The 25185-nt window shown below is 43.9% G+C and overlaps 1 protein-coding gene and 2 long non-coding RNA genes across 3 annotated transcripts; all 3 read right to left on the bottom strand.

The window, feature by feature from the left end:
* Window positions 1-447: 447 nt before the first annotated feature.
* PDZD9 (PDZ domain containing 9) lies at window positions 448-7570 on the bottom strand. Its single transcript, XM_072986314.2, has 5 exons — window positions 6660-7570; window positions 5275-5331; window positions 3623-3796; window positions 1456-1648; window positions 448-922 (listed from the first exon to the last, which is right to left on the bottom strand). The coding sequence occupies exons 1-5, from the start codon at window positions 6784-6786 to the stop codon at window positions 667-669; spliced, it is 807 nt and encodes a 268-aa protein (XP_072842415.2). The 5' UTR covers window positions 6787-7570; the 3' UTR covers window positions 448-666.
* Window positions 7571-18214: 10644 nt separating this feature from the next.
* LOC144584733 (uncharacterized) lies at window positions 18215-21109 on the bottom strand. The gene is made up of 2 exons (XR_013539159.1): window positions 18743-21109; window positions 18215-18342 (listed from the first exon to the last, which is right to left on the bottom strand). It is a non-coding gene; the product is annotated as an uncharacterized LOC144584733 (long non-coding RNA).
* A 273-nt stretch (window positions 21110-21382) lies between these two features.
* Window positions 21383-23310, bottom strand: LOC144584730 (uncharacterized). Its single transcript, XR_013539156.1, has 2 exons — window positions 23173-23310; window positions 21383-22248 (listed from the first exon to the last, which is right to left on the bottom strand). It is a non-coding gene; the product is annotated as an uncharacterized LOC144584730 (long non-coding RNA).
* Window positions 23311-25185: the final 1875 nt, after the last annotated feature.

Genomic DNA, 25185 nt, shown 5'->3' with positions numbered 1-25185 from the left:
CCATTGAATCCCAAACGTTCACATAAGCCTGAGGGGCGGTCCCTGGATCTATCCCTCTGTGGCTTTGGCCCTGGTTGTACTTCTGATCATTCGTCAAGTCTGGAAAAGAATACTGTCTTATTGGACATTTTGGAGTAGTTTACGGTTTCTAAAAACTGGCATCTCATGAAGTGCAGTCCACCCACCCTCACCAAAATAAACACACTTCTCTGTAAAGCATCTGTCCCCAGCCTGGCATCTCCCTGTTACCAACATTGCCTTGTGCTGGGATGTGACATATCTGGAGGGGACCCAGTATCAGGAAGGCTGTTCTGTGGCGCGGGGGGGGCGACTCACCCAAAACTCCAGCTGGTGCAGAATACAGACCAGCTGAGCTAGTGGGGCCTCATAGTTAAGGTTCCAAAGAGATTGTAGAACCCCAAGTTTCAAATGATGATTTCAATAACATGAGCAGCAAAACAGTTTATTCATAATATTCAGAAATGGATGAATCGGAGCATACGCTAGCCACAACAGTGAAGATGAATATCCAGATGGAAGAGGATGGATTGGGTCTAATCGTCATCCGAAATGGGCCCTACCTCCCGATAGCAGGTCCGGTGGAAAAAAGTGCAGCTGCAAGAGATGGAAAACTCCTGGCAGGTGAGACGAGAAAATGCAATGGGCTCATTCGGTTTCTCCAATTGTTGGTAAGTCAGCATCAAAATCTAGATGAATCATGATGTCACAACCAATGTCTGAACCCACAGTCAAGGTATGCATCTTCCTTTCATAGTCATGCAGGTCTTCAGGGATCCATTTTGGAGGGGAAATGTCGTCCTTATCGAAACGAACAGCGTGGCCTCCGTTCTCCTCGATGTCACTGTCCTCGTGGGAGCCTTCGCTGCTTGACCAGGTGTCTTCGCTGGGACAGCTTGATACCCTAAAACATACAATGCAGTGAGTGATAGACACAAAAACTTTCTAAGAGAAGCCCTTTCTAAATCAGTTTTCTAGGTGGTCGATGTTAAAGCAGTGTTCTCCTGTCGGTATATATTCCTTGACATATTGAAAATGAGACCAAGGTTGGAAGACACATCTCTGTGTCAAAGGATTAGGCAGCAGCTTTGGGGCTTATTTTCAGGGGATTTTTTTTTCATGTACAACCATCTATGCTTATTCAGATTCAGTCCTGTCCTCTTCTTCTGGTTGCTGCACAAGGGTGGAGGGCAGGGTTTCACTTCACTGGGGCTTACTTTTGGGGGGTAGGGCTTATACGACGAGCATCCTGAAAAATCAGGGATGCCAGGAATTGAACCCAAGGATTTTAGCTTGAAAAATATGTGCTGTGTCACCCAGCTATGCCACCTCCCTAAACTCCACCTTGCAGGAACTCACTTTGATTTTCAAATTTTATCCCCTGTGCTTTTCAGGAACTTTCCTCAGAATTTTAGTTAGGATTCTACTGATACTTACTCCTCTATCTCTGGCCCCTTCCTTTCAGGAATATTGTTGACAGCGGCTTCCCATCTCCTGGGCAACTTCACAAAATCTCTGTACACCTGGATTTGAATGATTGTGCCGATAGGGGTGTTGCGGAACAGTTGAAGGAGTTCCCGCAGTGTCCATGCTAAGACATTCGCATGCCCAATCTTAAGCAGGACGTCACCTCGGAAAATAAAGAGTTCTTAATTTGCTAGTTGCCCTAACAATTTTGGCTACAAAGATGATACCAAAAAATGAAGGTGAATGTTGGACAACTATTCCTTTGTCAAGAAGACTGCTAGTTGCTAGTTCAGAGTGATTATTTGCCTTGCGATGTCTTCAACAGGATCTGATCGTCAGAAATACGTTTGTTTTCCAACAGTAAAGGAATCTGAGGGCTAGGGAACGTGCAAGCCCATATGTTGGGTTGAAGCTGCCATCGACCCTCACCATGGATTATCCTGGCTGGGTCTGATAGGAGTCACAGGAAACAGGATCCAAAAAGTCGCATTCCATCTCTTCTGGGTGACAGGTAGAGATGGGTATGAACTGGTTCGTCTCAGTTCGTAAAAGCAAGCCCTCCTCTGCCTCCTCAGCTGATCAGCCACTCCCCAGACCCAGCTTGCTTGTTTTCTCCACCTCCTCCTCCTCAGCTAATCTCCCAGTCACGAGCAAGAGTGCAGACTTCTCTGCCAGGCCCCTTGGTCTGAGTGGGAGATCCTCCAGGAGGGCAGGGCAGGGAGGCCGGAGCTGTTGCCAGGACTGGGAGATCCGTTGAGGGGCTGCAGGAAGCCTGGCACGCTGGGCCTGGCGAGGGGCTGATGGAGCCAGAGGTGGCGAGGGAGTCTTGACAAACTGGGACAAACTGGTTCACGCCCATCGCTAGTGAAAATTTTAAAGAGAGAACTAAGTCTTGAGCCGAAAGTTGCTGAAATACAAGGTGACCTTCATGGCTAAGGGAACTGTCATAACATTGCTGCCCTTTTTGGAGGCAGACAGGCTAGCCTGCAGACCCTCACAAAAACAGCACATACAGACACACACTTATATAAACATACACGACAAGATCCTTAGGGTGTTGTGAGGGGAGTAGGAGACTTTTGGAACAACCCGGTATTCTAGTGATGATTTTAAAGAGGGTTGGTGAAGCCCCATAGCACTAACCATCTCTGTTGAGGACAGGCGGGATAGCCCTAGGATTTTTGCACCAAAAACTGCAACTGGGAGAGTCACTGAATGAAACTCTGCCCCATCCCTGCTGGAAAAAGAAGTGTTAGAAATGAACTAGAGGTTTAGGTAGTGATAAATATTTTTAGGGGGGAAAGGATTACATGTGGGACAAAGCAAGATAGGGAGAACATATCTGAATCTCCGAAATTTCTGGTATGATCTGTGCTTGAAGGGGAACTTAAAGGGGTTCCAGTGCCCCATCTGGAAGACCTCTAAGTTGTCTAATTGTTTCATGATGTATTTGAATGCATATCTGATACCTCTGAAAAACCACACATGCAGAATTATTAGTGAAAATTGAGGTTTCTCAGAAGGCATACAATCTAATGCCTTAACTTTATTGCACATGCACTTGACAGCATCCAGTAAAAAAAACTGTCATGCATTTTCTGTCTCTGTCCACTGTTTATGTGGATAAGGACATTTGCAAATAAAACCTTAACGTGTGTATTGCAGATTAGAAAACTTACAGAAAAGCTTTTAAAAATTAAGCAAGAGGCACTTTTTGCATCCCTACCAGCTGTCACTAGAAGGTAAAGATGCTGCTCTCCAGTTCAGCTCAAAGGGCTCTCCATACTATCGTTAGGAAGGGCGAGGCAGTTGCAAGGCATTGGCAACATGGCGCCCATGAAGGCTTCCCTTCTCTCCCTAACCAGTTTATTGTCTTCAGGAGCTATGTAGAACACTGTCCTGGAGCTTTGGTATGCAGAGTGGATAGATGGTGTTCCACCCTACATTTCAGGCCTGTGTTGCACTCAGCAAGAAAAAGTGACTGTTGCGGTAGGATGTGCCAAAATCCTAACCAGGGCATTCTGGAAATGACCAGCTGGGACCACCGCAGAGCACACAGAGTCTCCATTTGGAGAGGCATGTTCTCTTTATCCAAGAACTAGCATCCCTCCAGAGGGCTTGCATCTTCTTGTCTCACCTGAATGCAGTTTTCCATCTCTAGCAGCCGCACCATTTTCCACCAGACATGCTATTTGGAGGTAAGGCCCATTTTGGATTACGATTAGCCCCAATCCATCCTCTTGGATCTGGAGAAATGTCCTTGCTGTTGTGGCTAGCGTATGCTCCGATTCATCCGTTTCTGAACCTTCATCTAGATGAGAATAAGAGGCGCCTTAATTAGTTTCATTTGCCACTCCCCCCCACCATGGACCTCCTCCCCAGTTTCAACATATGATGCTTTTCGACTACAAAAGGCAGAAGAAATCTACACGTTAATGTGCTGCATTTTTATCATGCTCTTCCTCTGAAGAGCTCTGCTTTTTCTTTCCATCCACCCCCTAGTTGTTGTTTCTTCATTGTAAACGTGAGATCCATGAGCCTGAGATATACAGTGGGGTCTTGACTTAAGAACGGCTCGAGTTAAGAACATTTTGACTTAAGAACCACTCTCATAAGAAAACATTGACTTGACTTAAGTACTTAGATTTGAGTTAAGAACTGAAAAAACCCACATGGGAGGCAGGGAAAGTGCAAAATGTGAACTTTCAGTTAACTGTTGGCCAGTGAAAAGGGTGCCTGTCTGCTTCCTCACTCCTCCCAGCATTTAGAGAGTGGATTGGGAGACAGTCTTCGGACTGCCTGGTCCTGTCCTGCCTGGACTGTCTTTTCCCTGCCTTCCCTGAACCTTTCTTGACCTAAGAAAAAAAGAAACAAAATATCCCCCGCTAGTGGTCGAAGGCGGAATAGCAGCTTCCCATTAGTTTCTATGGACGGAAAAGAGCAGATACGGATCAAATGGTTTTCAGTGCATTCCTATGGGAAATGCAGATTTGACCTGAGAACTTTTTGACTTGAGAACCGCCTTCCAATACGGATTAAGTTCTCAAGTCAAGACCCCACTGTAACGGCTACCAGGCAGTGTAGGCTGCACGGGGAACGTAAACCACCCAGTGAGAGATTTAGGCACTAGAGGGTGGTGGTGCCGTGAAGACTTGATCGTTTTATTGGGCATATGTGAAGACGCGGACTAAAGTCCATGAAAAAAGGGTATACGAAATAAAATCAATTGATTATAAAGCAGCTTATTGAATTACTTTTTGCATTGGTGATACTAATTTTGTATTACTTTAAAAAAAACACGTACTAGGCAAGAGAATGGCATAAAACTGAAAAAAGAATTACTAAAAATTCTTGAAGTCCCCTTTTAAAGGTAACTTTGAAAAGTCTCTAGAAAATGTTACTCATTACATCAGGCAGTAAGCAGCACAGCTGCTTCGTTTCTACTTGTGTTGCCTTTGGAGTGTAACCTTACTGCATCCACATTAACAGAAAGGGCAACTTCTCGAGAGTAACCACGTTACTTGTAACTAATTACTGCCAAGCTCTGCCCACCGGGAACCCTCAGAGATACCTCTGGGAAGTCCAAGAGCAAGAGAGAAGGCAAGACCCACAGCTGCCCAGTCCCCAAACGACTGCTACCTGGTGCCTGATCACAAACGTCCTTTTAGCTACCATGGCTTGGAAGTTATCCAGGGCTCTTTGGAAACTGTGCCAAGTCAGGAGCCGTCGCCACATTGTGTGGCCCTGATCTCCATCCCTTCATCGCGTCCTGGCTCTCCTGCCGCTCACCTGAATCCCAGTCGCTCTCCCAGTCTTCACACTCTCCGAGAAGGCGTTCTTCATCTTCTGTAGCAAAAGAACATTTGGACATATTGGAAAAACTAATATACTGTAGTATATTAAAGGCATAGAACTGCAAAACTCCAGGCAGCCTCTCGCAGCATATACCCCCATGTATATGTTCGACAGCATGGGGGTGTCGTGGGAGCCCCCAGGACCACCTTCTGAGTCCCTCAACTCTAGGAGGGACCACAGGCATTGTAAAGCAACGTGTCCAACTTTCATCCCGGAGACACAGCCCAGAAAGGTACCACGGTCAAGGGTATCAAAGGCCACGGAAGGGTCCAGCAGAACCAACAGGGACACACTCCCTACGTCCAGTCCTTGGCATCAGTAAACCCTAGGCACACTGAGGCTGTTACCTCAGGTAACCGATGCTGTGTTGAAGGAGAGAGCTGTGTGCGAAGGAGCCCATTCCTTATTCTCTAAGTTAGTCTGATGCCTTCAGGTGGAGTAGAAGATATTGTCCTGTCTCCAGCCCTGAATCAAGATGTCACTGCCAGGCCAGCTGGCTTTGGTGCATCCACTGAGGAATGTGCCATTTTGTTTTGGGCCTCAGGCGGCAAAATGTCTTGAGCTGACCTTACCATAACCATTCACCTTCTCATACTGGGCTGAAGGATGCAGTTCCCCCAAATTATACCACCTCTTGGCAGAGAAGTATAAGAAAAATCCAAGCCAAATGCATTCACTACATTTTTTAAAAATCAGTTTAAAGGTATTTGCAAGAATAGGCTACAGCTCATCCGAGGACTTGGGCATGCCAGTGGGACTCGTGACTTTTTTCTGAATTTTTCCTTGGAGATATATGAAGTTCTGAAGGACTTTTAGGGAGGGTCAGACCATGAACAGTCTTTGTGTGTGTGTGTGTGTGTGTGTGTGTGTGGGTAACACTTGGGCTGGCTCACTGTTACTACCGGAGAAAGAATGTCATCCACGCTCCCATAGCCCTCATAATTGGTCTTAAGGGTACATGTCCAACACTTAGATCCGTGTACACGTTAACAATGGAAACGATCATGCATTCGCAGGACGACTGTTTCCACTCCACCAAAGTAGATAAGGATCCAGGCGATTTGCTATCCAACATAGATCCAACTTGTGTCCATACAGGCAATCTATACCTTCTTGAGAGACTCCATTGGTGTTCACCCTCACTCCCCTTTTTCCACCTGAGAAGATGCTAGACCTCAAGGCTGGATCTCTGAACCGAAGAGATCCAGCCACATGGACTGAGAAAGAAAACTGTCTGCTTTAGAAATGGACGTTCTATGAGAGTAAAATACAAAATACAAATTTTAAAAAAATTGAATTAATGTGATTCTTTAACTCACCCTCTGTGGCAACCGATCCATTCCGATCCCTTGGGCTCTCGCTCATCTTGTCAAGTCTTGATAGCAGCAGGAGTACAGGAAAATCTAAAATTTGGGAGGACATATAATAAATGTATCTAAATTTCATTTCTCAAGTTCGGATGCAAGGGGCATCGATCCCCATCAGGGGTTGGACCCCCAAGGGGCAACACTTACCCTTCTCTCCTTGTGGTTCAAACCAGCTCCGGCTTGGAAGACAGACAGTGGGACGGAAGAGAATGAAATCCTCTTTTCACATTGGCTAGAAAAAAAGTCTCTTGGAAGCGAGCCCATTGTTGGTCTAGCGCCCTCTCCTTGCAGGGTGAGTTCCGATCCAGAGCCATATTGGCCAATCTGGTGAGACATGCAAATCGTTCCTTTCCGATAGGCTGTCAGGGAGCGGTGTCTTCTTCTGTAGTCAGTTTTTCGGAGACACAGGAAGAAGAGTGACCGGGTCACTAGATTGGGTTGGGGGGAAAAATTAAATAAAAGAAATAAATAAGAATGTCTTTGGTCTAGTTTGTTTCCATGCAACCTGTTGGAATGTTATCTCCCCCCCCCCAATTGGTTATTTACTGTATGTATTGTGCAAGAAAACCACATTAGGAAGAAACAAAACAAAAAGAAAAATATACCCTTAAATCACAGAGAGCTCAAGGATTTAGGTATCTGTCTACAGAGCCAGAGGTTGGGGGTTCGATTCCCCCACTGGGTCTCCTGCAAGGAGAGCCAGCCTGTATGGCCTTGGGCAAGCTGCACAGTCCCAGGGAGCCCCCGGGATAAGAGAATGGTGACCCACTTCTAAATTGCTCTTTATCTGGAAAAACCTGAAAGGGGTTACAGTAAGTCAGATCTGAGTGGATGGCATGCCATGATTAAAGCTGGCTAGGTAGCTTGGTGGTTGAAGTATCTGTCTGCGGAGCCAGAAGCTGGGAGTTCAATTTCCCGCCATGCTTCCAGGGAGAAAAGCCAGCCTGGGTAGCCTTGGGCAAGCTGCGCAGTCCCAAGACACCCCAGAAGAAGGGAAGGGTCAACCAATTCTAAGTATTTTCTACCTGGAAAACCCTGAAAAGGATCATCATCAGTCAGAATTCACTTGACAGCACATAGCATCATGCAAAAGTGAATTTGGAAAGGGGCCTACAAGGTCATCAAGTCCAGCCCCCTGCTCAATGCAGGAATTCCAATTAAAGCAGATCTGACAGATGGTTATCCAAGTTTTTCTTGAATGCCTCCAGGGTTGAAGCACTCACCAACTCCTGAGGTCACTGGTTCCACTGTCATACTGCTCTAACAGTTAGGAAGTTTTTCCTGATATTCAACCGAAATCTGGCTTCCTGTAACTCGAGCCCAGTTTTGTGTGTCCTGCACTCTGGGATGATCGAGAACAGATCTTGCCCCTCCTCTGGAGGACAGCCTTTCAATATTGGAAAAGAGTCATCCTATAAGCCCTCTGTCTTTTTCTCTTAAGGCTAAACAAGCCCAGTTCTTTCAGCCTTTCCTCCTAAGGCTTGGTTTCCAGCCCCCTGATCATCCTTGTCACTCTCCTCTGAACTTGTTCCAATTTGTTAACATCTTTCTTGAAGTGGGGTGTCCAGAACGGGACACAATACGCAAGGCCTAGCCAGTGCTGAATAGTGGGAGAATAGCACCTCGTGGGATTTGAAAACTAGACTTCTACCATGTTTCCGCCAAAATAAGACAGGGTCTTACATGATTTTTTGCTCAAAAAATGCATTAGGGCTTATTTTCAGGGGATGTTTTAATTTTTTCATGTACAACCATCTACATTTATTCAAATACAGTCATGTCATCTTCAGGTTGCTGCACAAGGGTGGAGGGCGGGGTTTTCACTTAACTGGGGCTTCTTTTTGGGTTAGGGCTTATATGACGAGCATCCTGAAAAATCATACTAGGGCTTATTTTTATTATTATTTTTATTATTTTTATTATTTTTATTATTTTTATTATTATTATTATTATTATTATTATTATTATTATTATTATTATTATTATTATTATTATTATTATTATTGTTGTTGTTGTTGTTGTTGTTGTTGTTGTTGTTATTATTATTATTTTATTTTATTTTATTTTATTTTATTTTATTTTATTTTATTTATATCCCGCCTATCTGGTCGTGTCAGGACCACTCTAGGCGGCTAACAACATTAAAAGATAATACAATAAATATACATATAAAAACAATTTACATAACAGAAATACTGAGCAGAATGGGAAAGCTAAAGGAGAGGGGGAAAAAAAGGGTGTCAGGAATTATCTGATGGGAAGGCCTGCCTAAACATCCATGTTTTTAATTGATTCTTAAAAATACCCAGCCACGCGAATCTCAGGAGGTAGGTTGTTCCAGAAGTGAGGAGCCACCGCCGAGAAGGCCCGGTTTCGTGTCTTCTCCCTCCGGGCCTCCCTCGGCGTCAGGCTCCTCAGCCTCACCTCCTGGGTCGCGCGGGTGGTCCGGGTAGAACTTGGTGGGTGAAGGCGTTCCGCCAGATATCGAGGTCCTAAACCATTTAGGGCCTTATAAGTAAGCATTAAAACTTTGAAGTTGACACGGAATCGTATGGGCAGCCAATGCAGTGCGGCCAGAGTGGGCGAGATATGTTGGAATTTTCTCACTCCACTGAGTAATCTGGCCGCTGCATTCTGGACCACCTGTAGTTTCCGCAGCAGCCTCAAAGGTAGCCCCACGTAGAGCGCATTACAGTGGTCTAATCTTGACATTACGAGCGCATGTACTAAGGTAGTGAGGGCCCCCACATCGAGGTAGGACCGCAGCTGGGCTATCCGCCTAAGATGAAAAAAGGTGGTACGGACCACAGACGCCACCTGGGATTCCATAGTGAGCGCCGGGTCCAGATGGATCCCCAAGCTGCGGACCCCATCCCTGGCGGGCAGAGTCACCCCCCCGAAAGTGAGGGAGTTTCCCAAATCCCCAACTGTCGGTGCGCCCACCCTCAGTACCTCCGTCTTGTCCGGGTTCAGCCTGAGCCCATTCTCCTGCATCCATTTGCAGTACGGTCTCCAGACAGCGCTGAAGGGACAGAACGGCATCTCCTGCAGTTGGTGAAATGGAGATGTAGAGCTGAGTGTCATCCGCGTACTGATGACACAAAGCTCCGCACCCCCTGATGACCCCGCCCAGCGGCCTCATATAGATGTTAAACAGCATTGGGGAGATGATCGACCCCTGTGGAACCCCACAATTGAGACTCCACGGGGCTGAGATACTCTCCCCAAGCTGTACTCTCTGGGGACGGTCCTCCAAGAAGGAATGGAGCCAGGCCAATGCAAGGCCCCCAATTCCCAGCTCGGAGAGCCTCCCCAGGAGGATACCGTGGTCAATGGTATCAAAGGCTGCTGAGATGTCAGGGAGAACCAACAGAGACAGTTTGCCCCTATCCGCCTCCCTCAGTAGGTCATCACACAGGGCGACCAGTGCCGTTTCTGTACCATGGCGCGGCCTGAAGCCCGACTGGAATGGATCCAGGGCATCTGTTTCATCCAAGAGCGCCTGAAGCTGATCGGCCACCACCCTCTCGACTACCTTGCTTAAGAAAGAAACATTGGCGACGGGCCTATAGTTGCCAATTTCGTCCGCCGCCAAACTAGGTTTCTTTCTTTTTTTGAGGTTAGGTCTTATTTTTGGGGAAACAGGGTATTAATGCAGCGTAACATAACATGGGCCTTTCTTTGTAGCCACATCACACTGTTGGCTCATATTTGGCTCAATTCCAAGATCCTTCTCACTTGTAGTTTTGCTGAGCCAGGTATCCCCCATCTTGTAACTGTGCGATGGGTTGATTATGATTATGATTAATGCACTGATGACCTTATGATTCATTTAGCATCTGAATAGATGGCATAGAGGCATTTCCCATGGGTTTGTATTCAGATATTTGCCAGTGTTTTGGACACAGAGCCAGTGGTCTATTGAGTTATGGCCATCATCCCGCGGGGGGGGGGAGGCATGGCCATGCTCTTGATGCTATCTGACGCATGCAGGAAGGGCTGGTTGGGCAGAGTTCTAACCCCGCCATGCAAACCAGTTGCCCGCTCCCTTTTAATGGATGGCTCAGATGGATCCCTCCTTCCACCCCAATGGATACAGAGAGGGCTTGGTCTTTCTCCTTCCTCACTCATCACAGATGCGACAAACTCCCTGGTGGAGTGGATGGAGCAGAAGGAAAACTTTAGCTCCGTGGCTTGGGCATCTGGTTGCAGAGCCAGAGGTTGGGAATTCGCTTCCCCACTGAGGATTCTGGACAACCACTGGACTTAATGATCCATAGCATCCTGTAGTGCTAAGATGATGGTGACGAACACAAATATATGGAATACAATGGAGAAAAAAGTTCTTTATGTGTATCAAAATGTTGAGTGATTCACACTGGTCGGCACAGGTCTCTGTTTTCTGCTTTGTTTGTCGCTTGTTCTGCTGTCCAAAGTCTTCAACATTCCCAGAATTTTCCCCCCTTCAAATCATTTGTTCCAGAACAAGGTTTTTGTGTGCCCGAATAAACACCAAAAGGAGGACAAGCCAGTGAGATTTTCCATCAAGAAGAAAGAACGCTCCGCTTAAAAACGTTTGCTACTTATATACAGCCCCATAGGACTTAAAGAACTCTCTGCCACTTAATCATGCAGTCTGCTCGTGGCTCCCGTCCCCACCCTAGCGACCTGGGTACTCGTGTTACCATTCTTGGCAGGAGGGAAGGCCGCGCCAATCTCGAGCTGGCTAACTGAACCCATTCAGATCAAACTCAGGCCGTGAGTGGAGGCTTGACTGCAGGACTGCAGTTGAACTGCTCTGCCACGAGGCTCCTTAGACAGTTTAAAATCAGTCTAAATTTAGTTTAATTTCAAGTCATTTTATTATGTCGTGTTTATGTTTAATTTTCAAATTCCAGAAGACATTTCTGGATGGCTGTTAAAGGAGCAGTAACGGAGAAACAGAAAGGAAATGGGGGTTTCTCAACAATGAAAAAAGAGGTTTTAAATCTGAAAATTCTGGCTAAACAGGGATCTAGTTAGTGTCAGCTCTTCGGAGGTTTTCCTTCTTTGGGCACCTCCTGAGAAGGCAGGATTCTCTGGAAAAGACCCTCAGGCTGGGAGAGGTGGCAGGCAGCAGGAAAAGAGGAAGACTGAGGGGGAGTGGGCTGACTCCCTAAAGGAAGCCACAGGCTTGAACCTGCTGGAGCTGAATGGTGGGTGTCGAGGACGGGACATTTTGGAGATGGCTCATTCCTGGGGCCACCGTACATTGGAGTGGTCTTGACGGCACATGACAATCACTAAGCTCATGGAAGATGATGGACGTTTATGGAGGTTGTGTCTAGATCAAAAAGATCCTGTGCAGGGCAGTTCTCTTGAGACCTTCAGCCTGCTTTGGATAGCCGAGCACCCTCTGCAGCCGTCTCACATTGTCTGATGATGGAGCCGGCGCTTCGCTAAGGGCCCAGTGGGGCTGCAGTGAGCTAGGAAACCTCTCTTTCTTGGACGTGGCTTTGTGTCGCTCTACGCTGGCTGAAATCCTGTGGCTTTGTGTAGCCTCTTACAGTAGAGCAGGCCAATTGAAGCAGCAGAGATTGGGTGAGTCAACGGCCCTGTATGTGCTGTTGAGTCAAACAGACCTACCCTGAAGTAAGTTGTAACCAGAATAGGCCTGTTCGAATCCAAGAATTGACTTACCAAATCGCCATTGATTCAATGGGCTTCCCTTAATGTGATTTCCCTACACCAGGCAGCAGAATTTCAGCCACTCTCTGTTCATAAGTCTCCGATTTGAGCTGTTGGTTTCTTTTCTTAGAAGAAGGGTGGGCAACCTCCAGAGTTTCAGGGACACACACACACACACACACACACACACACACACACACACACACACACACACTCACACACACACACACACACACACACACACACTGCTGAACCTCAAAGGATCCTGTTCTTCTGACTCCCCCCCACCTCGGGAAAAGGGTTCCTGGAAAAATGGGAAGTTTTTTATAGCTCTCTTGCGCCCTCGAGCGACTGTTCTTTTAAAAAGAAATCTAAAGCCGTTTCAATTGATCTACCACTCCACAGTAGCTAAACCCCACTCTCTGGGCAGTTTACAATATAATTATGCAAACCACACTTTATCTCACAGTGGTGTGTAGTGAGCTGGGCACTCATTTTACCAGCCTCGGAAAGACGGAAGGTGGACTCAGTTCTTAGCCAGCTACCCAAGTCCATTGGGATCGAATTCAGGTGGTGAGCAGAGTCTCTTGAGTGCAGTACAGCCGTTAAACCCCTCTGCCACAGGGCTCTATCTAAGCCTTTTTTGGGGTGTGTTTTGGGTGCCCCCAAGGGTGTCCTACACCACGAGGTGGTTCAGGGGACAACATGACAGACTAGGACCCGGGAGATCTAGGTTCGAATCCATCTCCAATTAAGTAAACTCACTGGGGAATGGGTTGAGCCATTTCCTAAACACGTCCCTTACCTTGGGAGCCCTATTTAGGGTTGCTATGAGTTCGTTTTCGCCCCTCAACCTTTCCCCTAATTCTTGGTTCTTGATCCCCTTTCCTTGGTTGCACACTGTGGGAAAGAGTACGTGTGGCTCACAGGTACATTCCTAATCCCTGTCCTTGCATTGAAGGCCCTTTCAAATGGAGAGTTTGTTCTCCTTAAAGCACCAAGTTCTGCTCTGATGTTACCAATATTTACCTCACCATCCGTACGACATTAAGGCTTGTCTCGCTTAATACAGTGCTTCCCTCCATCACTTTCTGCACCTTTTCAGCTCTCTTGAAAACATTTTATCAGTAGCATTGCTTTCTGATGGGGGTAGTTTAGCATTATGGGGCTTCCCATTTAAAGCTCATATTTGAGGCGACAACTCCAGGATAGAAACTTAAAATGGGCACTCAAAAGAAGAAAGAAAGCCACATAAAAGTTTGCTTACAGATCTTACAGATCAGTGTGGTGGGAACGGATGATGCAAACGCGATGTTGACAGGTTTGATGTAAACCTGAAGAAAACTGTTAATCCAGTTTTGTATAAAGCAGTTGTAAGGAGCAAAAATAATGTAAGTATTTGTCAGGATCCATGCTAAGAATGAATGTAAAGGTAACAATTTATACAGCTGGGATGATACAAGATACAGTGGTGCCTCGCTTAGCGATGTTAATCCGTTCTGCAAAAATCACTGCAGAACAAAAACGTTGCTAAGCGATTTTAAAAAGCCTATAGAAACACATTGAAATCCCTTCAATGCGTTCCTATGGGCTTAAAACTAACCTTTAAGCAAAGATCCTCCATACGGTGGCCATTTTTGCTGCCTCTTAAGCGAGGAATCCATTCCTAAACACAGCGGGCAGCCATTTTGTTTACCCGGCGGCCATTTTGGAACCGCCGATCAGCTGGCTGAAAATGGGGGCTTTGCGATCATCGCAAAGTGAATTTTCCCCATAGAGAACATCGCAAAGCGATCGCTTTTGCGATCGCAAAAATGCATTGCTAAGCGATTTTGTCGTTAAACGGAGCGATTGCTAAGCGAGGCACCATGGTACTTGTATCAGCTGTGAAGGGAAACCAAGGACTGGCTGAACCCAGAATAAATCCAGCAGCTTCAGCACACACACTCTGTGGAGGTGTGGTAATGTAACGTTGTGGAGAGAATTTTGAAGAAGAAGACTCTATTGGACTGATTTATGCCTAAACTCTGTTAATATTACTGTGAATGCCCATTGGACTGAAGGAGGACAAAGCTGTATGTATGTATCCTGCAACAAACTTGATTTAATATAATTTCTGCTATCAATACTGTCTCTTTGCTTGATGACTCCATCAATCTGGGAAATTCTACTCGTTAGCGCCACCTGGCATGCTACCAACTCTGTCAGATGTAATTAGAAATTTGCAGAGGAATACCCATGTTGTGGAAAGCTGCTTTTGAAAAATAATGAGTGGGATTAAATTCTCATCGCCCAAAGAAGTGAGTGACCTGTATAGTTACAGTATATCACAGAAATGAGAACACCCCCTTACATTTCATAAATATCTTTGTCTGTCTTTTCATGGGACAACACTGAAGAAATGACACCTGGCTACGATGTAAAGCAGTGAGTCTACAGCTTGTATAACAGCTGTATAAATGTGCTGTCCCCTCAAAATAATGCAACACTCAGTCATTAATGTCTAAACCGCTGGCAACAAAAGTGAGGACACCCCTAAGTGACCAGGTCCAAATTGGGCCCAAGTGTCACAAGTCTCAGGTGTGAAGGGGGAGCAGGTGTTCTCACTCTCACTCTCTCCGACCGGTCACTGGAAGTTCCACGTTGGTACCTCATGGTCATGAACGATCTTCTGAGGATCTGAAAAATCATGGCCTAGGCTATCAGAAGGTGGCCAAAATCCTGAAACTGAGCTGCAGCACGGTGGCCAAGACCATCCAGCGGCTGAACAGGGCAGGTTCCACTCAGAACAGGCCTGGCCATGGTCAACCAGAGAAGTTGAGTGTCCGTGCTCAGCGTCCTGTCCAGTGGTTGGCTTTGGGAAAGCGACGTACGAGTGCTGCCAGTACTGCTGCAGAGGTTGAAGGGGGGGGGGTCAGCCTGTCAGTGCTCAGACCATACACCGCGCACGGCATCAAACTGCTCTCCAGGGCTGTCGTCCCAGAAGGAAGCCTCTTCTGAAGATGATGCACAAGAAAGCCCACCTACGGTTTGCTGCAGACAAGCAGATTAAGGACATGGATTTCTGGAACCACGTCCTGTGGTCCGATCAGACGAAGATAAACTTATTTCGTTCAGATGGTGTCAAGCGTGTGCGGCGGCCACCGGGTGAGGAGTCCAAAGACAAGTGTGTCGTGCCTATAGTCACGCCTGGTGGTGGTGGGAGCTGCAGGAGTGCTGATGGCACTGGGGAGCTACAGTTCTTTGAGAGCACCATGAATGCCAACACGTCCCGTGACCTCCTGAAGCAGAGCATGATCTGCAGGGCAGTATTCCACCATGATAACGACCCCAAACACACCTCCAAAACGACCACTGCCTTGCTAAAGAAGCTGAGGGTAAAGGCGATGGGCTAGCCAAGCAGGTCTCCAGACCAAAACCCTACTGGGCATCTGTGGGGCATCCCAAAATGGAAGGTGGAGGTGAGCAAGTTCTCTAACATCCACCAGCTCTCTGATGTCATCATGGAAGAGGACTCCAGGGGCAACCTGTGAACTCTATGCCCAAGAGGGTGAAGGCAGGGCTGGAAAATAAGGGTGGCCACACAAAATATTGACACTTTGTGCTCAATTTGGACGTTGTCACTTAGGGGTGAGGGCGTCCTCACTTTTGTTGCCAGCGGTTTAGACAGTAATGGCCATGTGTGGTGTTATTTTGAGAGGACAGCACATTTACACTGTTAGACAAGCTGTATACTCATTGCTTTACATTGTAGCCCAGTGTCATTTCTTCAGTGTTGTCCCATGCAAAGATTGTAAGGAAATGGAAGGAAACTGGGAATTGTAGTTGTACCAAAGTGGAGCCTATTAGGTTCTATGTAAGATGAATTTAAAAGAGATGTTTTTCAGGAGCTTGTTGTGCAGAGTTGTTTGCCTAATTCACAAGGTCAGACAGCCCAGGAAAAGAAGACAAAACATCGTCTATAAATTCATCTTACACAGAACCTAACAGACCTCATTTTAGTATAACTACAATTCCCAGTTTCCTTCCATTTCCTTACAAAGATATACTAAAATATTTATGAAATGTGAGGGTGTGTACTCACTTCTGTGATATATTGTACATCTTTAAAAGTAACTCCTTGTTTTCTTGGTTTTCTAACTGGAGCAATTACTTAGTAACTAGAACAATTACTTAGTAACAATTACTAGTTACCTAAAGAAATTACTTAGTAACCATTACTAGTTACTTGGGAACTTTTAAAAATCACAATGGCCTTTGATACAAAATACACAAGTAATGAATCCATCTTCCTTTAATTACTGAAACGTGTGTGTGTGTTTCAATTTCTATATCACCCCATTTGTATTGCCACGTTCTGGGCAGTTTACAATATGCAGCTGGAATTGGTACAAGCTAAAAGATATGACTCTGTCTCATAGCAAAAGTTTCACATACTGAAGCCTTAATTTTTGCAAAGGGGAATTAATGACAAATAATCAGTTACTTGTAAATGGGTCTTTCCAAGTGCCAAGGACCCGTGGCCCTCTCCATGCCCCTTACCCAAAGAGATGAGGAGGCTGGCAAAAAGCCACAAGTAATCCTGCACCGCCCTTCCTTGCTGGGAATTGACCAGGGATGGTCCATGAACTGCAATAAACCTATAAAGGCGGATAAGGGGATTAGCTGCCCAACAGCTCACGAGAAAGGAGCAGAAATGGGTCGGTTGCCACGCATTCGACTTGTGGTGTTCATTCACCAGCGTCCACATAGAAGACAGATCCCGTTGTTTTCCTAACAGAAAGAGCAGGGCCAGCAGTAGCCATTCTCACAACGCGCCAGGGCCAACGTAGACGTCGCTGTTTCAGTAATGTATACATGCAACCCAATACACTGTTAAAACTCCTGTTGATGTTCAGCAGTATAACAGCTGTTTTCCTTTAAAAATAAGGTAAGAGTATACACCTTGTTTTCATGACAATCAGATCTTATGGATGGTTTCAAGAGCACAACTATGATTGACACTAGTAGGTGCTTTCTGCACACTTTATCCTTGAATTTTAAGACAATCCACATTTTTCCCAACAGCCTACAGCACTGATAGGGCTTCCTTGGTGAGGTGGCTCAAGGAGACGCAGCACAGTTATTTTTTGGAAAGTACAGTGGTGCCTCGCTATACAGTTACCCCACATGACAGCTTTTTCGCTAGACATTGATTTTTTGCGATCGCTGTAGCGATTCGCAAAACAGTGATTCCTATGGGTGAATTTTGCTGGATTTTCGCTAGACGACGATTTGCTTTTCTCTAGACAGCGATTTCAGTGGAACGGATTATCATCGTCTAGCTAGGCACCACTGTATTCCGAATGGTTTTTATACAGGATATTGAAGATGTTTATGTGTTTGGGGGATTGGAGCCATTGTTCCATGCTATGAGCATGCCGTATATGGAGCATTATGATTGCAAATGTTGTCTCCTGTGAACGCCTCTGTGATAAGCGAAATAACTGAAGGATGAAAAGAATGTCCTCTATTAAAACTAGAAGCACACAAGCACATGGACTTAATGGTGTGTTTGCTAACACTTCTAAAAGAAATGAAATTCTCATTTGCTCACACAAACACACTGGCCCGCTTCTCTTTCCCATGTTATCGTCACTTGGTAGCATGAAAGCGAAGAAACATGTGCTTTAGGCAAGGTGGCATGGGAGCAAGGCGATTGATCTGTGGGGGTCCCTTCACATGGCTCAACTCACTCCTCCAAAGGACAGCGACCAGCTCGTGAAGTGGATGGAGTTTGTACTCCACTGTAGTCTATCCCCAAAACCAACCCAACAGAGAGGAGTGAGTTCAAGAGTCTGAGACCCTTTTTCCCTTCATGTTCCCTTCGAGCCTTCTGACCTGCCTGCTCTCCTCTATCTGCTTGTGGCTCCGGCTCTGTTCCTCCTCCACCAGCTTCTTGGCATCAGGGTCTTCTCCAAGAGCCTCCCTAGAAAACAAGAAAAAGGAACCCATTCACCACTCCTTTAACCAGGCTTCTGTAGAAACTCTACCCCGAAAACCTTGGAAGGGTCGCCACAAGTCAAACACAATTATTATTATTACTGTGTCTGGTGGTGCCATAAACAGTATAGTTCTGGAGCAGGTGACCTATGCTGGATTTATTATATTTAGTTTTACAGGAGTCAAATGCCATCTTAAACAGATTTTGAAAAACAAATTTCCTTTATTCTTGTTGACTTTCATCTTAAAACTCTCATCCTCCACATTTTTATCCAATCCTCTATTTTAATTTCTATCTTTAAATCATTTTCCCAAATTAATTTCAAACCTTCTGTTCCCCAATCTTTTTCCTCTTGTTCCAAAATTATATCATATATTTTACTTACTACTCCCTTCAACATTGTATCTTGCATATCTTCATGTGATGAAAGAAATTGTTCCTACTCGGTAAGTTCTCAACATTTACCATTAGTTTTCAACCAATCATTTGTCCAGATGTCTAACTGAAAAAAAAATTATACCATGATAGCTTATTAGTTTGAAACTTAAACATAATCAACTCCTTTGATCTCATTTTGCTCATCCTTTCTTACAACCCTTTTATTCCTAAACAGTTCTGCTAAACCCTTTAAATTTGTAGGAAAACTTTCTATTTCAGTCACTAATTTTAATGGTGAAGTTGAGGACAAAACTTCTCTTTATGTTTATTCCATATATTTAACATATTTCAGCATTCCCATTTATTTCTGAAGATTCCATGTCCCACCAAATTAATTTTTCTTTAATGTATATCATATCTTAATTGGTTTGTTCCAAATGACTGACACTCCTGTCAGTCATTTGGAACTCTAATGCAGGAACCTATGAGAGGACAGGAGGGGCGGGACCAAGGAGACAGTTGGGGACAGTTAGGGAGAAGATTTGGAAGCCATTAGCAAGAGAGAGGAAAGTTGGTGCATGAGAGAATATAAAGGAGTTACCAGGAATAAGAAATAAATAGACAGTCAGAATATATTGTTACCGTGATTCAAGTGAATAAATACAAACAAGCACATATGTAATCAAATCCATGTTTAATGAATGAATAATAAAAGAACAGCAATGACTTTACATCTGTGATTTACCCACCAAGCCTTAAATAAACCTGGTTGTATTTGGCAGCACTGGTCTAAGATTCATATTTGGTACATTGAGGACCTATAGTGGTCTTTTAGGCCAGATGGGCGGGGTATAAATCAAATAAATAAATAAATAAATAAATAAATAAATAAATAAATAAATAAATAAATAAATAAATAAATAAATAAATAAATATCTTCTAGTGGCAGCGAAAAGGGTGAAAAGAACAAGTCGTGTCTGAGTGGACCTGTCTGTGAGGGAAGACAAACAGGAGACACTGGGGGTGCGCCACCATCATTTTTAAGATTAGGAATATCTAATCCTCTTTTTCTGAGCCTTATACCAATATCTTTTGTTTATTCTAGATTTTTTACCTTGATTACAAAATCCATTAATTCATCCCTGCCAATACTTTAAAAAATCATCATCTTCTAGTTGTATTGGGAGCATCCTAAATAAGAAAGTAAACTTTGGTCCTATTTTCATTTTAATTATAGCAATTCTCCCAAACCATGATAATTTCAATTTAGAATACTCTTGCAGTTTATCTTTAATATCATTTTTTATTTATTAATTTTTTCTCCTTTAATTTTTTAATTGTTCTAACTATATTTATACCTTCATATTTAATATAATCACACATTTTAGCACTATATTTATTCACAAACATTTCTTGTCCTGTATATTATAATTAAACATCATCATTTGTGATTTTTGCCAATTAATCATTAATCCTGTTATTTCCCCAATTTTTTTCTAAATGGTTTTTGATATTATCTATACTCTCTAGTGGGTTTTTAATAGTCAATAGCAAACAAATTAATTTTAATTATACTGTTTTTTCCTATTCCTTGAATTGATTCATCATTTCTTACTGCATTAGCCAACAATTCTATAACCATACAAAACAATATTGGTGAAAGTGGACAGCCTTGTCTTGTACCTCAGCCTAGAAAAATCTTTTCTGTTAAACCATCATTAACTATTACTTCTGAAGTATTGTCTGAGTATAATTGATCTATAATCCCTCTAATTTTTTTTTTTTTACCAAACCCCTGGTTCTCTGAGGTAACATTTAACAAGCAGAGTTGGGACAACAATAAAAAAAGCCCTTTAATAAAAATTACCTCAGGGAAGCATCTGTGAGGTCCCTACCCTTTTTTCTGTGAGGTCCTTACCCCTACCCTTGTCCTTTATCATATCCATCTTTGTGCAAAATGTTCCAGCTAATTTTAAGGACAGATGGAGAAGGGAGATTGCCCCCCCCTTTCACAGAAAGAAGTTGTTCCATGACCTGTACCAGAAGGCAATAATTGGATACCACGCTCTGTTTCATGATGAACAGCCCTCTACCTCCCACCCCAGAAGATCTGTAGCCAATAGCTTCAGGAAATCTATAGCAGGGAGCAAGCAAAATGCAACCAAATGGTGCAAAATAAAATTTAAAACGGTAATTCTTAGAATAAAACAAGAATTTTACATAATTGCTCCTGATCACTTGGGTCACTGATAACTCAGGTCGGTCATAAAACCGAGAAAAGACTGCAGCCAAAATATCTGAAGGAGGATAAGACTTAGAAAGATAGCTTTGAAGGAATGAGAAAATATCTTCAGAAGTAAGATGTGTTGCTGGAGACCGAGACCAAGGACATCCGTAGGATGGTATTCCCCATTAATATCTATGGATGTAAAAGCTGAATATTAAAGGAGCCGCATGGCGCACTGATTAAACTGCCAAAATTGTGCTCATGACCTGAGGTTCAATCCCAGGTAGCTGGCTTGAGGATGACTCAGGTTTCCAAGGTTGGTACACTGAGTACTCAGCTCCCCGGGGGGGGGGGGCGCGCGAAGGAATGTATAGCCTGCTTAATTAAATTGTAAACTGCTCAGAGGGTGCTTTAAGCATTATGGGGTGGTATATAAGCAGCGTGTTTTTTAAAAAGCTGATGGGAAAAAATGGTTCAGAATATGGACAGCTTTACCGATCTCATGGACCACAAGAGAGTGGCCCCTAAGTGGGTGCTGGATCAAATAAAGCCTCGGCTCTCTAGAGAAGTGAAAATGGATGGATGGAGACTTTTATACTCCAGAAGTACCAAGACTCACACAAAATGACAGCAATGTTGGAAAAAAAACAAGACAAGTAGGAAAAGAGGAAGACTGAATCTAAAAGCCATGGCCTTTCCTTTTGAGGTCATGAATTCACAGAGCACATAACTTGGAATTGATGTGATGATGCACAACAACAGTTGTGAACTGCTTTTGTCCCATAATAATAGAGTCACAATACAGCAATATATCAACAAAAACTCAACAGCATGCAGTGATTTCCAGACGGTATTGGATGCCATACTCCCAGAAGCCCTTAGGCAGCATGGCCAATAACAAAGGATTCTGTGACCTGAAGCCCACTATCATCTGTGAGCCTGCAGGCGGAGAAAGTCACACAAACTTTGTAAAGTGGGGTGGGGTGTGGAGATGCTGCCCTTTCTAAATCTGTTTTCTAGGTGGTCGACGAGGTGGCTGGACTGCAGTGGCCAGCATTTCTCCCTGTTGAGTACATTGCCTAGGACTATTTATTATTTTTAATATAGAAATTATTGGAAAATTGTATTTCTTTAGAAATAGAAACAAGCAAACAAACAAACAAAGTAAAAAGCCAACAAAATACAAAAAAACAAAATCAATAGTATCACGTCCATCCTCATTGTCACTTTCATTGTTGGATCCCTCGCTGCTTATCCATTTCGATTCGGTAGCACACCTTGATACCCTAAAACATACAATGCAGTGAGTTATAGAAACGAAAACTTTCTAAGAGGAGCCCTTTCTAAATCAGTTTTCTAGGTGGTAGATGTTAAAGCAGTGTTCTCCTGTCAGTATATATCCTTTGACAAATTAAAAACGAGACAAAGGTTGGAAGAGTACATGTTTTACCATCTTTTACCATCTCTGTGTCAAAGGTTTAGGCAGCAGCTGAAGGGAAATGCATGTATCTGAGACTTAGTTACGCCATAGACAATGTTGGGTTAGCAAAGTCAATTTTCTAATTTTTCAGCCATCTTTTGAACAGGATGCATTCAAAAAAGGTTACCACAATCAAAGCACAGAGTACTTTGTGTCGTAAAAACCAGGTTTCCTAAGAAACTGCTTTTACACGAGACAGAGAGGGTCCGGAATGATCAGCTCCTTTACCAGGCAAAACCGGGTCCATTAATTTTACCCTAGGGCAGCTGAACACTCTCCCAAGTCTGACCCGATTTAAGAAAGAACAAAAGCACTTACAGGAGTTCTAGGGAATCTAATCTTCCTAGCACTCTTTAATATGTAGGACCCAAATGGTAGCATTAAGTAAATGTGGCCGTATTGAGCACATCAATCTAAATAAGCCAATTAACTATCATAGCTTATGGTCTATCCAAGAAGCCAACTTCCAGACATTTAGCATTTTTATATTTTATTAGAAAAGTATATAGATTAGAAAGAAATTCATTTAAGAAAGCAAAACAAGACATATTTCTATAATCAATTATTTCCAACCCCAGCCATCACCAAAAGACAGAATTCCTCTATAAAAAACGAAAATAACAAACCACTAACTATTATAATTAGAGGAAGGCTGACCTTCTTTCCAATTCCAGTAAAACTACATTTTCAAACAAAACTGTAGATTCTATTAGGTAGAAGTCAGTCTTACTGTCCTTTCCAAAAATAAAGTTCTTCTGACGTCCATCTTCTAACTCTCTCTGTGCTGGAAAACCTCCTCTCCTCTCATGCTGGAATTCTTTTCTTATGCTGGAATTCTTTTTTCTCTTCTCCTTCCCATGAATCTTAAATAGAGTTATGTCCTTGCTCCTTCTGGGCTAAGATAGTTGCTTGGTTACAAGATAAAGGTCACCTTGAGCTGCAAACTGCAAAAGAAACCGTCCTTGGAAATTTTACCTCTCTAACTCACACACAGAAATCAAAAAGGATTTTTCCAGACTAACTTTGTACCTATAAATTAAATCACTATTTAACTTTCATAAACAAGTTCATCACACTTTGTAGAGTCAGAATACAGCAATATATCAACAAAAACTCAACAGCATGCAGTGATTTCCAGACGGTATTGGATGCCATACTCCCAGAAGCCCTTAGGCAGCATGGCCAATAACAAAGGATTCTGTGGAACTGCAGCCCACTATCATCTGTGAGCCTGCAGGTGGAGAAAGTCACACAAACTTTGTAAAGTGGGGTGGGGTGTGGAGATGCTGCCCTTTCTAAATCTGTTTTCTAGGTGGTCGACGAGGTGGCTGGACTGCAGTGGCCAGCATTTCTCCCTGTTGAGTACATTGCCTAGGACTGATGGGCGCGGTACTGCAAAAACATGCATAGGGTCTATTATTGATGTAAGTTTGTTTTGTCAGAACTGGGTAATGTTGCCTTGTGAGGCTTTTTTTTTGGCAAGAGTAGTAGAGTCATTTCAGAGATAGGGGATAAAATTGGGATGTTGTCCATTTGGGTTTGAACATGGAACCTATCCTCAGATGTCATCACTCCAGGTGTAATATACCATGTTTCTCAAAAAGTAAGGGTCTTATATTAATTTTTGCTCTAAAATATGCAGTAGGGCTTATTTTCAGGGGATGTTTTTTTCATGTACAACCATCTACGTTTATTCAAATGCTGTTGTGTCATCTTCTGGTTGCTGCACAAGGGTGGAGGGCGGTGTTTCACTTCACTGGGGCTTATTTTGGGGGGTAGGGCTTATATGACGCTCATCCTGAAAAATCATACTAGGACTTATTTTGAGGTTAGCTCTTATTTTCGGGAAAGCAATATATAAAGAATTTTGTACTGATACTTTTACCTGGCTGTTTAATGAACAAATAAATAAATAAATATTTTAGCCACATGCCTTATTCCCTGCATCTGTTTTGTTGATGTCAGAAATTTTACTCTTAAGCAGAGAGCTTGCATGGATGGACTGTGCCAAGGGCTTGTGCCGTAAGTGGAAACATGGAAGGGCTTTGAGTTCATAAATAACTAACTTCAGATAAGAGGAGGGGGGGGGAGAGAAGAGCTACTTGTCAGTCCTGGAGGTCATGATTTGAGTAGAGGTTTGGAAGACCCTCCTTCAAATCCTGGAGACCCAAACCTAGGCAGCATAAAATCTAGAGCAACTGACGGCTACCTGCGTTCCTGTACAGTGATATTGCTGAAGAAATTGAGCTCAGCTAATATATTCTGCCAGCTGCCCTCAGACTTTAAAAAACTCAACAACTGACCTCTCGTCTTCCCCAGCTTTCCATGACTTGTTTTCTCCTTAGATAATTTAACAAAACAGTTAGTTATCTGGTTATAGCGCTGAGAGGAGCGGGATTTCGGTATAACAAAATGTCCACACTAAATCAGTAGGATAGGTGTGTGTGTTTAGTCGTTTAGTCGTGTCCGACTCTTCGTGACCCCATGGACCAGAGCACGCCAGGCCCTCCTGTCTTCTACTGCCTCCCGGAGTTGCGTCAGGTTCATGTTGGTTGCTTCGCAGACACTGTCCAGCCATCTCATCCTCGGTCGTCCCCTTCTCCTCTTGCCATCACACCTTCCTAACATCAAGGTTTTTTCCAAGGACTCTTTTCTTCTCATGAGATGGCCAAAGTACTGGAGCCTCAGCTTCAGGATCTGTCCTTCAAGTGAGCATTCAGGGTTGATTTCCTTTAGAACTGAT

This window comes from Pogona vitticeps, chromosome 1 (genome assembly GCF_051106095.1).
Source record: "Pogona vitticeps strain Pit_001003342236 chromosome 1, PviZW2.1, whole genome shotgun sequence".
NCBI lineage: Eukaryota > Metazoa > Chordata > Lepidosauria > Squamata > Agamidae > Pogona > Pogona vitticeps.
This window is presented reverse-complemented; position numbering and strand designations above follow the sequence as displayed.

Coding starts and splice junctions, on each gene's coding strand:
- PDZD9 (XM_072986314.2), bottom strand. CDS start 6,786: ATGAAATTTAGATACATTTATTATATGTCCTCCCAAATTTTAGATTTT. Junction 3,797..5,274: donor GGAGAGCGACTGGGATTCAG/GTGAGCGGCAGG, acceptor ATTCTCATCTAG/ATGAAGGTTCAGAAACGGAT. Junction 1,649..3,622: donor AGATGGAAAACTGCATTCAG/GTGAGACAAGAA, acceptor TTATTTTCCGAG/GTGACGTCCTGCTTAAGATT.